The sequence below is a fragment of the Sminthopsis crassicaudata genome, chromosome 1 (assembly GCF_048593235.1).
Source record: "Sminthopsis crassicaudata isolate SCR6 chromosome 1, ASM4859323v1, whole genome shotgun sequence".
Taxonomy (NCBI): domain Eukaryota; kingdom Metazoa; phylum Chordata; class Mammalia; order Dasyuromorphia; family Dasyuridae; genus Sminthopsis; species Sminthopsis crassicaudata.
Genome location: NC_133617.1, coordinates 621803975 through 621819526, shown reverse-complemented (window position 1 = coordinate 621819526; position 15552 = coordinate 621803975). Strand labels below are relative to the sequence as shown.

Here is a 15552-nt window from a genome sequence, read left to right as displayed (position 1 = left end):
AATGTGACAAATTAGCAAGAGATATAATTTTAATAGAATCTCAACAACATGTTAATGTAAAGGAGAAAACTGTAACAGATAGTATCCTGAATAAATTATGTAACTTATTAAAATTAAAAGTTATTTGAGTAATTAAAAAAACAAAGAAACTTACTTTCCAGTATATTATTATACTTTTCCCATCAGCACTCCACTCTCTCCAGATATCTGGTCCTTTTGAAGGAACTAGGAAAGATATTGTTAAGTAAGCATTTGAAAACATTTATCTTATCTCAATTAATAAAATTATTGATTAGCACTATGGAAAGGATAAAAACCTGGAATTCTTAACAAAAACAAAATTCCAAGGAGACCTGGGATAGTGGTTAGGATAAGGGAGAAAAAAAAAAAAAAAACCCAAAACCTCAAGTCCAAGAAATTTTAAAATGACAATACAAAGGACTTAAGTTATTGTTATTTGTACTTGAAGATGACCAAAACATCATCTAAATGAAGTTCCTATTATTGTACAATTTTACAAATCAATACATATACATTCATATATAATTATTTCACAGTTGCTTAATCATTCAACAAGCACTTATGTGTTTATTATATGGCAAGCACTGTACTAGGTATGAGGAATAAATAGACAAAAAAGAAAGTCTCTGCCTTCAAGCAGCTTATAGTTTGGTGGAGGAGAAACAATAGGCATATGTGTGGGAGGGTATGTATGTATGCACATGTGAATACACAAACACACACATATAATATACACAAGACAATTTTGGTAGGCAAAACACAAAAAAAGGCATCAGGAAAGGCCTCCTGCATAAAAGGGCACCCATTTATAGGAAATACATACCTACTTCCTCCCACACATACAACCATCTCCCTGGGACAGGCTCTCATTACCTCATACTCAGATAAATGCAGTGGAGCCTTCTAACTGGTCTCCCTGCCTCAAGTCTCTCCCCCTTACAATCCATCCTTCACTCAGGGGCTTCCTATTGTATCCAGGTTCTATGTGGTTTTTAAGTCCTTTACAAACTTAGCCAGCCATTTCTGACCTTTCTAATATTTTTACACTTTACTCCCCTTTATTCCCCTCTAAGCTGGAGTAAAGGATGCAACAACTATGACCTATTTGATCCTTACACATGACACCCCCAACTTCATGTTGCTTTTTTTTTTTTTCTGGTTATCTTTCACACTTGGAATACTTTCCCTCCTGGCTTCTATTCCCAGATTCCTCACCCCAAACTACACTTTCTGCAGGAGGATGTCTGGTTCCCTACTACTGCTAAATGTCTTCCCTCTGAGATTGATTTTTTATTTACACTTTGTGTGTGTGTGTGTGTGTGTATTGTGTGTAAATGTGTGTTATAGAAACCTGACACAAAGCCTGATATAAGTATCTTTTAGTAAGCACTTACTAAATGCTTATTGATTGCCAAGAACTATGCTTTCAAGGAAATTAGAGATTCTAAGAAAAAAAAGAGAGTGAATTTTAGGAATTAAAATGGGCCAATGAAAAAAAGAAAAGATGGAATAATGAATATAAAGAACAGTAAGGCTACTTTGGCTAGACCAAAGTGTTTTGGGATGGAAAATATAATAAGTCTAGAAAGGCAAGTTGAAACCAAACTGCAAAATATTTTAAATGCCAAAGAGGAGTTTGGATTTGATCCTAGAGGTTATAGAAAGTCACTCAAGTTTATAAAGAAAGGAATAACATATGGGATTTATGTTTTAGGAACATTACTTCCATAATTATGAAGAAGATGGGCTACAAGGAAGACTAAGTAGAAGGCTTTTTTGAAATAGTCCAGATGAGAGGTAATAAGGGCTTGAACTTTGGAGGTGACCATGTGAAGAGAGAAAGGGATATATACAAGTTATGTTGAGGGAAGTAAATTTGACAAAACTTACAAACATATAGGTGGTAAAGAAGAGTAAAGGGTTAAAGCGTAAACTGAAGGTTGCAAACCTGAATGACTGAAATAATAATAATGAAGCCTTTGATTAAAAACAGGGTTCTCTGGAAGAAAAGTGAGGTTTTATGGAAAGATAAATTCTTTATTGAATATCCTGAGTTTAACGTACCTTCAGGAAATACAGTTTTAAATGCCAAATAGAGATGGTGATCTGGAGACTGGGAGGGCAAGTATTGTTATAGATATACAGATCTAGAGTGACCCTTGAACAGAGATGACAACTAAATCTATGGAAGCTGTTTGATTTACCAAAAGAGAATGCAGAAGAAGAAGAAAATAATTAAAGAAAATTCATAAAGCCTTCATGTTCAAGAAGGAATCCTCTGTTTGCTGTCCCCCACCTCCAATTTCATGTAAAAGCTGAATGATCTTTACTTAGATGGCCTGATTCCACACCAACCATGGAGAAAAGTAATTCTATGAGATCTTTAAAATCCAAATCATAGATTTTTAATTATATAGATTTTTAATTTTTAAAGACAATTAATTTAAGGACTAGGTCATTCAAAACAACTTACTTCCTTCCGGGGTTAAGTAATGCTTTTCATTACTCCATTTGCTCCACTTCCAAAAGTTCTCAGAAGAACAACGAACTCGGAAAGTATACATAGTATATGGTATCAATTTATCCACGTAAACATGATAATTAGAGGTTTCTAATCCTCTAATAGTAATGTTCCGCTGTTAAAAATTAATGAAGTTTTAAAAATTAACAAAGCTTTCTAAACTTTGTTTTATATCAGACTCTATAAATCCATTATTTTATGAGTACAAAAACAAAAGCAAATACTTTTTTCCTAACCCTTACCTAGAGAAGCTAAGACATTTTACTAACAACATATGAATTAGAATTAAGTCAGAGGAAGAGATTCTGTTTCAACAATAAGAAAACATTCATTTATTAAATACCCACAAGCCAGACTGGGGAGACAAAGAAAAAAAAATGAAAAATAGTCCTGGTTCTCAAAGGCCTTATGTGCACCAGGAAACATAATACTTCACATGTGCATGTTAAAATATATTTTGAAAGCAATTTCACAGATATTTCATGTAAGATTCTAGAATTTCAAGCTGGAAAGGACATACTGTAAATATTAAGTTCAATTCAATCAACTTACTCATGAGAAATTAAAGCTCAGAGAAGTATGCTCTATGCCCCTTCTCCCTTCCCTATAACCAGAGTAGTAGTTACTCAATAACTAAATAAATAAGCCAAGTTGGATAGGGAAGTACAAAGAAAGTTTTAAGGATTTCTATGTCCAAACTACCTGCTGTATATTAAAAAACTTCAATATATATTTTTATTTTATTTCTCAGACCATCAATAGGCTTTCAAATGCATGTTCTTAGGTATAATCAATGACAAAATTATTCATTCTGTATTACAGTCTTTAAGTTTATAGTATATAGGTCAAACCAAGGCTATAATCTCTCATGGGCATTTGAGGATAAGGCCTTTATTTGTGGCTATTTAGATTTTTTATCAAGCCTACCTTTTCTTTAAAAAAAAAAAAAAAAAAAAAAAAAAAAAAAAAAAAAGATATTTTAAGTGCCCATAACTACTTCTGGAATCCTCCATTTGTGATAAGTTTCTACATAAAGCTCTGAGTCAATTTTAATTTTTCTATGGGAAAAGTATTTTAAAATTCAAGTATTTATTTATACTTATCATAAAAATGGTCACTCATCCTATTTCTACTTGTAAGCTTTATTTTAGCCTTTTGTTATTCGTTAGCTTACTAACTGATTAATTAATCTCACTGTTGAGAGTTAAACCATAAAACACTGATTTATCTCCCACAATATCTATTATCATGATTGTACTTTAAAATATCGATTATAATATTGTTCAGAATAATAAAAAAGGAGGCTCTTTGTAAATCTACTAAAATAAATTCCTTCAAAGTTCCTCCAACTAACCATTCCAATTTAATTTTTATGTCTTGCTTGAAATAACATATTTCATTAAATAACTATTAAATTTACATGAAAAAACATACTTACCAATTCTTGCCCTGAATAAGTTGCATTAATTTCAATTTCACATAAAAGATTAATATTTGCAAAGTTGCCAGATAAGTGCCAATAGAGAGTAACAGCAGTTGAATTAATATCCTTTGCAATGAGTTTTGAAGGAGTATGAGGACAAACTGAAAATGGAAATTTATAAAATAATTTTATAATTATTTAAAAGCAAAAAAATAAGCAAGAGCCTTACATTTTCTAATATAACATAATAAACATATAATGAAATCATTAACATACATAAATACATGGAATTCATTTTTTCTATTTTTGATCATTACTGAAATGCTAACACCATTATCAACAAACACTTATTTAATATGTACAAGATACTGTTCATTGTTGAGAACATTCAAAAGATATAAGTACTATTCTCAAGAAGCTTATAGTTTGTAAAGACACACCATAGATATAAGTGCAAAAGAAGGCATTCCAAGAAAAGCAGATAGAGTAAAAAAAAAGCTAGAAGGTAAAAACATGAATAGTTCTAGTGCATAACAGGTAGATGCATTTGGTTAGGATAGAGGGTTCTTATAGAGAAATAATGGGAGATATGAGAAGCAGGTAAGATTATAGACGTGTTTACATTTGTTCTTAGTGCCTTTGCCTTCAAATGTGACTTGATCTCTGTGGGATAAAGAGCATTCATAAGAGTATGAATTAGGTGCTTAAAAAAAAGGCAAACTGTAACTCATCTGCATTTATAATATCTATTTTTCAGTAAGCCCTGTCTAAAAGCAAAGAATTCATTTTCTTTCATTCATTCATTGGTCATTAAGAAATCATAAAATAACTTTTAAGGAGGGCAGTTGTTGAGTTTTTAACTGCCACTGAATTATGGATTAATAGAATAAGCCAATTACTGAATCAATTAGATTAATAGAATAGCCAATTATTGAATTAAAGATATTTGTGAAGTTTTTAGAAACATAACTTTAATGAAAATTAAAGTAAAAGGCAGAAAAAGATAATGGAAATATGTGTCTATTTGGGCACAGATTTTTTTTTTCTGCTAATCTCAAACTAGAATAATATTCCTAGTCCTTTTAATCTTCCAAAATGGCATATAAAGGGAAAGTGGGGATGGAGTAGAAGAGGAGAGCAAAGGCGAACAATTATTTATTAAGATGAGCTAAGAACTTTACAAATATTTCATTTGACAAGGGTTCACTTGTTTACCAACAAAAGAGGCCTGCTTATCTGTAAATGAGTAGATTTCCATGTATGAGTTTTATAGGTAAATGTCAACATGAGTACCTCAGAAATATGATTGATGACTAGTCTCCTAAATATTTACACATTATTTACATACAATATTTTCTGTCATGTAACAACACTGAGGAACCTCTGAAGAAAGCCTCATAAAAGTCTTTCAAACCATCAACTGCTTACACAATTATACTGAATGACTATTGAAGTGCAAAGTGATTAACCATTCATTTATGAATTATTAAAGATTTAGCAAGTATTAAATTTAGAAATAGAACAATAAAAATATTTCTGTCAGAATCAGAATCTAAGCAAAAATCACCAAAACAAATACATACAATATTTTGTTACTTTGGGCTAGAATGATAAATAGGCTAAATGTATGAATTCTAGTTATCAATAAGAATTAGACATATTCATTTCTAAGTACAGATACAATATAGACAAGAAGATCATTATTATGTTCAACTTGCCATTTTCACAACTCTCATTCTCAAGAAATGTTACAAAAGAACATTATTAGTATAAAAGTCATTCCCAAAGGTACTTCTGATTGTTGAAGCAAATTCTAAAATTACATAAAGGATAGTTTATGTAACACTTTTACCTCTTTGAGTTATATTAACTAAAATTACTGCTTCAGATCTACCCAAAGGATTGTTAGCTTCCAAGGTGAAATTATATATTTCCTGACCAGTTATCATTTGGAAGGTTAATTGATGGTTTTCATTCATGTGTTCTTCATCTCTTCTGAATGTAACATTTTTTCCTGAAAATCTGAAATTAAAAATTTAAAAAAAATCAATGCTACATTTCAGTTGTCCAATAAAGAGTTAGGAAAAATATGGTGAAAATACTAACAATTAGTTAAGATGTAATATATAGAAAACTCTACTAATTTTGGAGTTGAGAGATTAATTATCAGTGTGGTCTTTGATAAGTCACTTAATCTCCCTTGCACGTAGTATTTCATCTGTAAAATGAGGGAATTGGTTAAATGGCTTTTAAGGTCTGTTCCAAATCTAAATATCTGATTCCAAATATGACCCCAAATTTGACTTTTAACAGATGTATTGACCCACCAATAAAGTTTCTCATGCTTTGGGAAAAACAAAATTAAATTTGTTTTATTTTAATCTAGAACTCAGGCAATTAAAAAAAGAGTATATTTACAGATGTAATTTAAATGATTATATAATTTTAAACTCAAATAAAATATATACATATAAACTTTCAAGTAAATGTCTTAAAGAAATATTTAACTGACTGCTGATCTAAAATTCATGGAAGAGTCTTGGGAGATAATTTTGCAAATATTGAGTGTTTGGGAGAAATGCCAGATATCCGGATCAAAAAAAGGCAAAAGTATATAACTACCAAAATACAGATATACACTCTTCTCTCTCTAAAATCTTTATAAAGATTTACACACAATTCAATGGAATTCTCAATGAAAATATGAAAAAATAAGAGGCTTTAAGCAAACTACTTTCTACAAAAGATAGCTTCAAAGTCATGTGGCTGATTAAAAATTATAAATTATGCAAAGAATATGTTTTATTATAAATTGATTTAATAGAGGAAAATCAAGTTATAAAGATGTCCTTTAGCAAATATATGTTAAGAACATATAGGTTTCTCTAACAGATATAACATCAGAAATAAGTCTGATCAATGAGCCTCTATCAATATCAAACAAGGCATTAAACAGTGTAATGTATATTTGTCAAAGGTGTCTGCCCTATGACAGTAGATGTTTTATACAAAAACTAGTTGAATGAGGGATTCCTTGGAGATGGTGGTATCTACCATATGCTCCATATATGCTAAATATAATATGTAGCTAGATAAACAGTTCATTGAATTAGTCCATCATTACACCTATGTTGGACAGGCAGTACAGATAAACAGTAAACTAGGACCAAAATTGAGTAGGAGGAAGAGAATAGGCTGGACCATATTTGGAAAACAATGAAGTATTTTCAATGATCTAAAGTGCTCCTTGATATAAAAGGGAATCTTTTTAATATTAATATACTTCTTTTTTGTCTATTTTTTTATTTATAAAATTATCCCTTGTATTCATTTTTCCAAATTATCTCCCCCTTCCCTTCACTCCCTCCCCCCCGATGACAGGTAATCCCATACATTTTACATGTGTTACAATATAACCTAGATACAATATATGTGTGTAAATACCATTTTCTTGTTGCACATTAAGTTATTAATATACTTCTGATAAAACTATATTGCTACTAATCATGAAGACCCCAATCTCTCAAGAAAATTGCATATAGACTAAAAGACACTACTGTCAGATAAACAAACAGAAATACATTACCAGTGATAACTTATGACAAGAAATGGAACAAAAAGAAAGCCAGGAAATGTATGACTGGTAAAGGAGCACTTTGCGTGTTTGTTGAATTGGGGAAAAAAAGATTTTTAAAATGTTCTGTTAAAATACTTTCTGTAAGAAAACCTTTATGAAGATAGTTTTAGGATGTATTAAAGCATAATGATAAGATAGAATACACAGAAAGCATGTCTAATTATGTAGTAGTAGGAAAAAATCATGTTTTTGAAAAGTTTTACAGATTAAAAATCACTATATACAATAGGAACACAGTCTAAATCCAGAAGACCTATAAACAAATAAAATTTTATTTTTGAGCAATAGATTTGATACTCTTAAAATTATAAATAATTTTAAAACTGTATTAAACTATTATATTCCAGGCATTGGAGATACATAAAGATTAAAAAAAAAAATAGAAACCCAAATAGAAATACAGAGCTTACAATTTGTGTCTTTGTGGAGTTAATAGTCTGATATGGGATATAAAATACACAGGTAACTGTAATAGGAAGGGAAAGAGAAGGGAAAAGGGAAAGGAGAGAGGGAGGAAGGAAGGGAGGAGTTCATTAAGTGGTTACTATGGGACGGGCACACAGTTTTATAAATATCTTATTTGATTCTCACAACCACCCTGGGAGGTAGGGGTTATTATTTATAATCCCCATTTCATAGTTGAAAAGTGTTTTGTAAAGTTCTTGAAGGGAAAATGATCGTTACTGACTATAAGCAATCAGCTAGGGCTTTACTGAGAAGGTGACATTTAACTAGGCTTTAGAGAATATGTTGGAATTCAAGTAGCAGGATGACATTTACATCAAGAACAATAAGAATGAAAAGGGCACAGCAGTAAATAGTGGGGAAACAAAGGTTCTGTTCCTAGTATACTTGATAGTCCAATTTGGCTGGCACACAGAGCATATCACAAAGAAGAATATAATATAAAGTTGGAAAAAGTAAGATGGCATAAGATTGTAAAAGTTAATGAACCTCTCAAAATTTAGTTAAACTGACCCTTAGACAACTCTTACTGTTTGAGGCTATACTTGGTGTGTCCTGAAAGGTTTTTGTTTTTACTGACCAAGCCCCCTGGAATTCTAGATAACTTCAGTATCGTGAGTAGGACTTTAGTGAAGGACTATTGCTCATTAACATTTCAATAATTAATAAAAATATGTTTAAATAGTACACGAATGTATTTTTGGGGGAGGGCAGATTGGGGCTTTTCAAGTCAAAATTATCCATGCTTCTAGGAATATAAGTTTCTTGCAATCAAGAATTATTTTTTGCATTTCTTTGTTATCTTCAATGTTTAATATAATACCTGACAAATAGTAGAACTTAATAAATGCTTGCTGACTCTGAGTACGTATACAAAAATGTAAGATGTGGTTTAAAAAAAATAGCAAGCTGGACTCCATAAGCCACATAGACTGAGCTCAGAATACTGATTCAGTCATCCACTGTTTAGATATAATCAAATACCATCAAAGCTTGATTATTCATGTGTGAATTTTTATATTTTATTGATTTTCTGATAAAATTTTCCCTTACATAAAGCAACCTCCCTTACAATCACATGATTTATGCTCATGGAAAACAGCTCAATATAAGCCTAAAAACAAGAAAGGTTTTAAAACCTTTCTTCTCTTTTTATTTTCAGAATTCTGTGAGCTGACATGGGTAGGAATAGTTCCCATTTCATAGATGAGGAAACCTAGTAAAATGACAACTTCCACAGGGTCATACACCACCAAAAAAATGATGTATTCCCAAACCATATCACTTTCAATATTCTACATTATGGGTAGTTCATTAGAACAAATATTAAGCACTTACTGTATAAATAATTCAATAATGCTAAGGATTAAAATTTCATTGTTTGGGATATTCCTTCTTCTAATTTAGGTTGCAAAAACTTCACCTCAAATCTAGATCTACTCTAAGAATTGTCTTTTCATGTACTGCTGTTCCCCTGGAAATCAACTTTCATAAAGTCAGGTCTCTATCATCAAAAATCAAATCTATTTCTGAAGCCTTTCAAGCTTGATATATTCCATATAAAACATATTCTATTCAAAAAAGCTTCAAGAACCCTAGTCATCACCATCAATCACATTAGTCAATACCAGGTCACCTTTATACTCAGTAAATTACACAGCTTCCCTATCAACACCATAATCAAATTCAAAATCTTGTTAAACATTCAAAATTCTTTCCTCCCCCTCCTGAGGCTGGGATTAAGTGACTTGCCCAGGGTCACACAGCTAGGAAGTGCTAAGTGTCTGAGACCAGATTTGAACTCCAAGGCTGGTGCTCTATCCACTGAGCCACCTAGCTGCCCCCAGCATTCAAAATTCTTCATACGTTCCCCCTCACCCCTCCTAGATACCTAGTTTTCTCACACCCTATATTCCATCATGTATTCTTTGATTAATGATATTGACCTTCTTACCTTCAAATAAAAAGACCCTTACTCTTACCTCTGCCTAGGCAATTTTTCTGGCTGTTACCCATGCCTAGGAGGCCTCCTAGGATCTATCTCTTGGCTTCTCTTACTTCCTCAAAGTTTCAATTAAAATCCTCCCTTCTAAAGGAAGCTTTTCCTATTCCTTCTGTTAATGATTATCTTTTTATCTGTACATGTTTGCTTGCTGTCTCCCTCCAGGACAATGACTGTCTTTTGTCTTTCTTTGTATTTCCAGAGCAAAGTTCAGTTTGTAGCACATAGTAGGTGCTTAATTAATGCTCACTGACTGACCTCAGTAATTACAAGAATACCAATGTGTCTATATGCATACACACACACATATGTGTATATATACACATGTATATATGTGCGCACACAACACACATACGTACACACTCATGTAAAATAAAAATCACCCAATTCTGATCTTAGAGAAAGAGCTCAAAGGGCCCTAGGAGGTTTGGTCCAACTTTGACATTACACTGATCAGGAAACTGAAGTAAAAAAAATTGTCCAAGACCAGAGCCAGGATTTGAACTCCAGTTCTTTGGATCTTTTCACTGTCCGTAAGCAAACATAAGATCATAAGGCTGTTCAGTGTTACTACTGGACTTATATCCCAGAGATCTTAAATAAGGGAAAGGGATCTTTATGTGCAAAAATGTTTGTGGCAGCCTTTTTTGTAGTGGCTAGAAATCAATTGTGGCCCATCAATTGGAGAATGGCTGAATAATCTGTGGTATATGAATGTTATGGAATATTATTGTTCTGTATGAAATGACCAGCAGGATAATTTCAGAAAGGCCTGGAGAGACTTACATGAACTGATGCTGAGTGAAATGAGCAGAACCAGAAGATTATTATATAATTCAACAACAATATTATATGATGATCAATTCTGATGGACATGGCTCTCTTCAACAATGAGATAAACCAAATCAGTTCCATTTGTTCAATAATGAAGAGAACCAGCTACACCCAACAAAATAACTCTGGGAAATGAATGTGAACCACAACATAGCATTTCCAATCCCTCTGTTTTTGTCCACTTGCATTTTTTATCTCTTTCTCAGGTTAATTTTACCTTATTTCTAAGTCCGATTTTTCTTGTGCAGCAAATAACTGTAAGGATATGTATACATATATTTAACATATACTTGAACATATTTAACATGTATTTGTCTACCTGCCATCTGGGGGAGAGGATGGAGAGAAGGAGGGAAAAAGTTGCAACAGAAGGTTTTGCAAGGGTCAATGCTGAAAAATTACTCACACCTATATCTTGTAAATAAAAAACCATAATATTAAAAAATAATTAAAAAGATTATGAGGCTGTTATGTGTTAGCCCCTTGTTCTCAGCCCAATATCTAAAGAGGTGTTGTTCTCAAACAAGGGGAGTGTTCACCAACTGAGAAATGACTGAGTAAACACAGGACACAAATGTGGTGGAACCCAGGCACAGACCTGAGAAAACAGGATTTCAAAAATCCATGAGAAGACTGAAAAGAACAAATACAGAGTGAAGTAAGCAGAACCAGAAAAATGACTATGATATAACATCAATATATAAAAATGAAAAATTCCAAAACATTAGGAAGAATGAGGTAAAGCTAAGATAACAATTTATATACTAACAGCACTGCAAAAACTATTCTGAATGCTCTAAAAATTATGAACAATATAATGACCATCTATGATTCTAAAGGACCAATAATGAAACATGCTATCCACTTCAGAAAGATGAAGGTACTTAGGGTACATAATGATACATACATACATACACACATGTGGATATACATATATATATATTATATATATATATATATATATATATATATTTTGGATGTATGTACTGCCTTTGAAGGGATTTATTTTATCTAAGAAAGTAAGCTTTAGTAATATTTGTTATCTGGATTGATACTGGAACCTTCACTTGGTTCATATGTCTTATATGATACACAAGGTATTCTGATGGAAAGTAGGAGTTCTACAATAAGGAGGGGTATATCAGTTCTTACATATTAATTTATTTCTAACATACTGAACAACATTGCAGTTTATATGTAGTTTTGTAGATTAACCAAAACAGATGAAAAGATTTCTACAAAGAATCCATGGCTTGAATACAAATAATTTAGTTACTAATGAGCAAGAAAATGGCAGAACTGACTTTCTCTACTCCTAGGATGAAGCTCTTTGTCAGCCACATTCTAAGGTTAAAACACTGACATATTAAAAAGCCTAGTAAAAAAGTGGAAATCATCAAGATTATTTAAAATATGGATTTATACCCATTCTCATGAATGTTTTTAATTAACATTGTTTTAATATGGAAACAATTTTCACAACAGTTTAAAAGCTTAAATGAAGTGGATTCAATCTATGTTTTGAAAAATATGAAAATGCAATACCTTCTAATTAGGTTGAAATGTCAGTTAATATCAATAAAGAAAAAATTAATTAGCTAAATTAAGAGCTTTGTATAATTAATAGACAGAATTGGAAAATGAGCACCAATATTTTAGCAACATATACTTCTTTTGCTTTACTGTGTATATTTGTTTCAATTTATCTTTTTTCCAATAGGGGAGAAGGAAAAAAGTTTATGTGATGCCTTATCTTAGAACTTTTAAATTTTGAAATCTGATATGGTTTGAATAAGGGAAATAAACAACTGGATTATTCTTAACATTCTGAAACCTTTTGATAAATCTTACCTTTCATAGAGGATATAATTTGTACCACGAGGCCCAAAAAATCCAGTTGGTCTTCCTGGATTCCAATTGCATATAATTTCTTTCAAATCTCGTGTTTCACAGGTCAGCTTTCTAGGGATATCAGGTGGATCTAATAAATAGAAAAATCTATAGGTATTCTTGTCTTGAAAAAAAATCTTAAATGTTTTATTTAGAGACTAATTTTTGTTTAACTTCCAAAAGTGGAAAATGCAATTCTCACTTCAATATTAGTTAAGCATATAACTATATTTGAAGAACTTAAAAATTATACTTATTGCTGAAATATTTTTTTCAGTTTCCTTATATGTCTTCCTCCATTAAAAATATAAGTTCTTTGAAGGGAAGAAATGTCTTTCCTGTATTCTCAGTTCTTATCAAAGTGCCTGGCACCTGATAGGTTTATTGATTTGACCTGACTTTTTTCACAGTTCATTACAATAAAATTATTTTAAAATATAAAAGTGTTACTTTTGTTGTTTAGTTTCACTCTATAATCTTGATGATTCCATTTGAGGCTTTCTTGGTAAAGATAGTGGTTAGGCATTTCCTTCTCTAGCTCATTTTACCAGTGAACTAGGCAAACAAGGTTAAATGACTCACTTAGGGTCACACAGCTACTAAGTATCTGAGGCCACTTCTGAACCTAGGTCTTCCTGACTGCAGGCAGAGCACTTTACATGGCTTGTCCAGCACTAGTTTTAATTTATGATAACAAAAATAACACTGAAGTAGGATTTGAATTCAGGTCTCTAAGGCCAGCCTCTATGAAGTATCCAATGAGTACAATAATGTGGAAAATTAGTGATATCATAATCACAATGGTGATCATAACTACCATAGCTGATCAGTATGAAACTAGACATCACTGCTTTGTAAGAGAAGATCAATATATATAATTCACCACTGCCCAGTTTGCATTTTTTAAAAATTGACTAAATGAAATAAATCATGCAGAGTAACTGATAAATACATCTATTTTTCTCATAGCTAGCACATTAAATAAAGAACATGCACTGGAAATAACAAATACGAACAGGTATGCTCTACTCTTTAGGGTTTGTATTCTGCCCTTTCTTTAGAAGAAAAAACAAAATTCTTATTCGTTTTTTCCAGGAAGAAAACCTATCCTGTAGTTTTCTTGTTTATCCAGAACATTTTATCTGGCAACCACAACTATTCAGAACACAAAAATCAAGAAGTAAGCAAAGGTCTTTTGCAGTTAAAATAAATAATACAAAATTCATATAGTAAGTTAATACTCCTTTCTTATATTTCCTAAACCTTTACTCTGAATCTACTTATATTTGCTTTAAATACCATATTTTAATAAACTTTATATGATTCCTCAAAGTACAACAAGGGGAAGGAAACTGTTTAAAAGGCACTGATAAAGTAGGCAGAACATTATTTTAAAGAAAAACTGGAAGAAACTAGTGAAGAGTTCATTGTCTGCTTATGAAATAATTAAGAATGTTAAATTCATTTTCTTTCCAATTTTTAGTTTATTATTTTCCCTTTTTATTTTTATTGTTCAAATGTATCACCTGGATCATTGCTATTTTTTAAATTGTAAACTTGCAGAGGACAGCAAATGGATCATCCATCAATGTTGAACTAGAACAGACCTTAGAAGTCATATAGTCCAATTCTACCATTTTCTGTATAAGAAAACCAAGAACCAAAGTGGTGGTCACCCAGTTAAATAGAAGAGCTAAAAAATGATTCCAGGACCTTTCAGTCCAATTCTAACTCTTCTGTAACTATATCAGTCATCACATACTTTCATTATTCCTTTCTGAAAAAGGCAAAGACACAAATGAGGTTTAATGCCACTTTTTTTTTTTTAGATTTATATGGAAAAAAAACACTTTATGAGAAACTGTTCATTTCCTGAGGGTATCAGTTGAACAAGGTAATAATATGAGTTGGTTGCGACTGAAAATATTGTTATTCAATTTAAAATTGTAGCAATTAGATGCTACAATTCTTACTAAAGAAAGATCACAAATTATTCTGATTTAGATCAAGAGGAAAATAAATAAACATTCTGAAATTTTTGTACTTTTTCCTAATACTAAGAAACAAGGAAAAACAGGAAACAGAAAGGGATTTACTTATATTTACTTTAAGCACAATATTGTAATAAACTTTATCTTCAGAAAAGAATCATAGAACTAACACTTTAACAAATTAAAGAAATGAGATTAGTAGAAATGATTGCTTTAACTTTATATAACTTACATCCTGCAAATACAACTGTTCCATACACATTTGACTTTGTTATAAAAACCACATTTGTTCCACTACTTGGAGAAACAGTAATATTGTTGACCTTGATTGCAACACTTTTGTGATCAAGGCGGATAAAAGAACATCTTTCTTTTCCAAATTGTGCAGTTGAGACAGGTTCCTCAACTATACAACAAAATGTCATATTTGAACCCACTGGTACTACTTTGTCTCGAGGAAAAACCTCATAATTTTCTTTTACGGGAGGTCCTAGGAGGAAAAGAAACATACAAAGTTAAAGTAGTTGAAAAATTCTCAAATATCTTGTGTTATAGAAAAGTATTAATATAGATATAAAACTAGAAGTGTGAAATGTCACATCAAAAGTCAATATATTAATTTTATTCTTTTTTTAAAATTACTTATGTATTTAACATTTGAAAATATTAAAAATTATAAAATGTCAACTTTTAGACCAATTTTTCCTGATATGCATAATAAGAAATGATAAATGAAATAAGTTTCATTATGGGAATTAACATATCAGT

At 31.3% G+C, this 15552-nt stretch overlaps 1 protein-coding gene across 2 annotated transcripts in view; it reads right to left on the bottom strand.

Annotated features, from left to right (window-relative positions):
- Positions 1 to 15552, bottom strand: part of LIFR (LIF receptor subunit alpha) — an 88772-nt gene that overhangs the window by 23613 nt on the left and 49607 nt on the right. For both annotated transcript variants that reach the window (XM_074282624.1, XM_074282623.1), the window contains exons 7-12: positions 15017 to 15274; positions 12755 to 12884; positions 5818 to 5987; positions 3981 to 4126; positions 2495 to 2657; positions 155 to 225 (exon numbers count right to left, since the gene is read on the bottom strand). In XM_074282624.1, coding sequence (XP_074138725.1) covers positions 155 to 225; positions 2495 to 2657; positions 3981 to 4126; positions 5818 to 5987; positions 12755 to 12884; positions 15017 to 15274 — 938 coding nt within the window. The remainder of the gene's footprint in view (positions 1 to 154; positions 226 to 2494; positions 2658 to 3980; positions 4127 to 5817; positions 5988 to 12754; positions 12885 to 15016; positions 15275 to 15552) is intronic.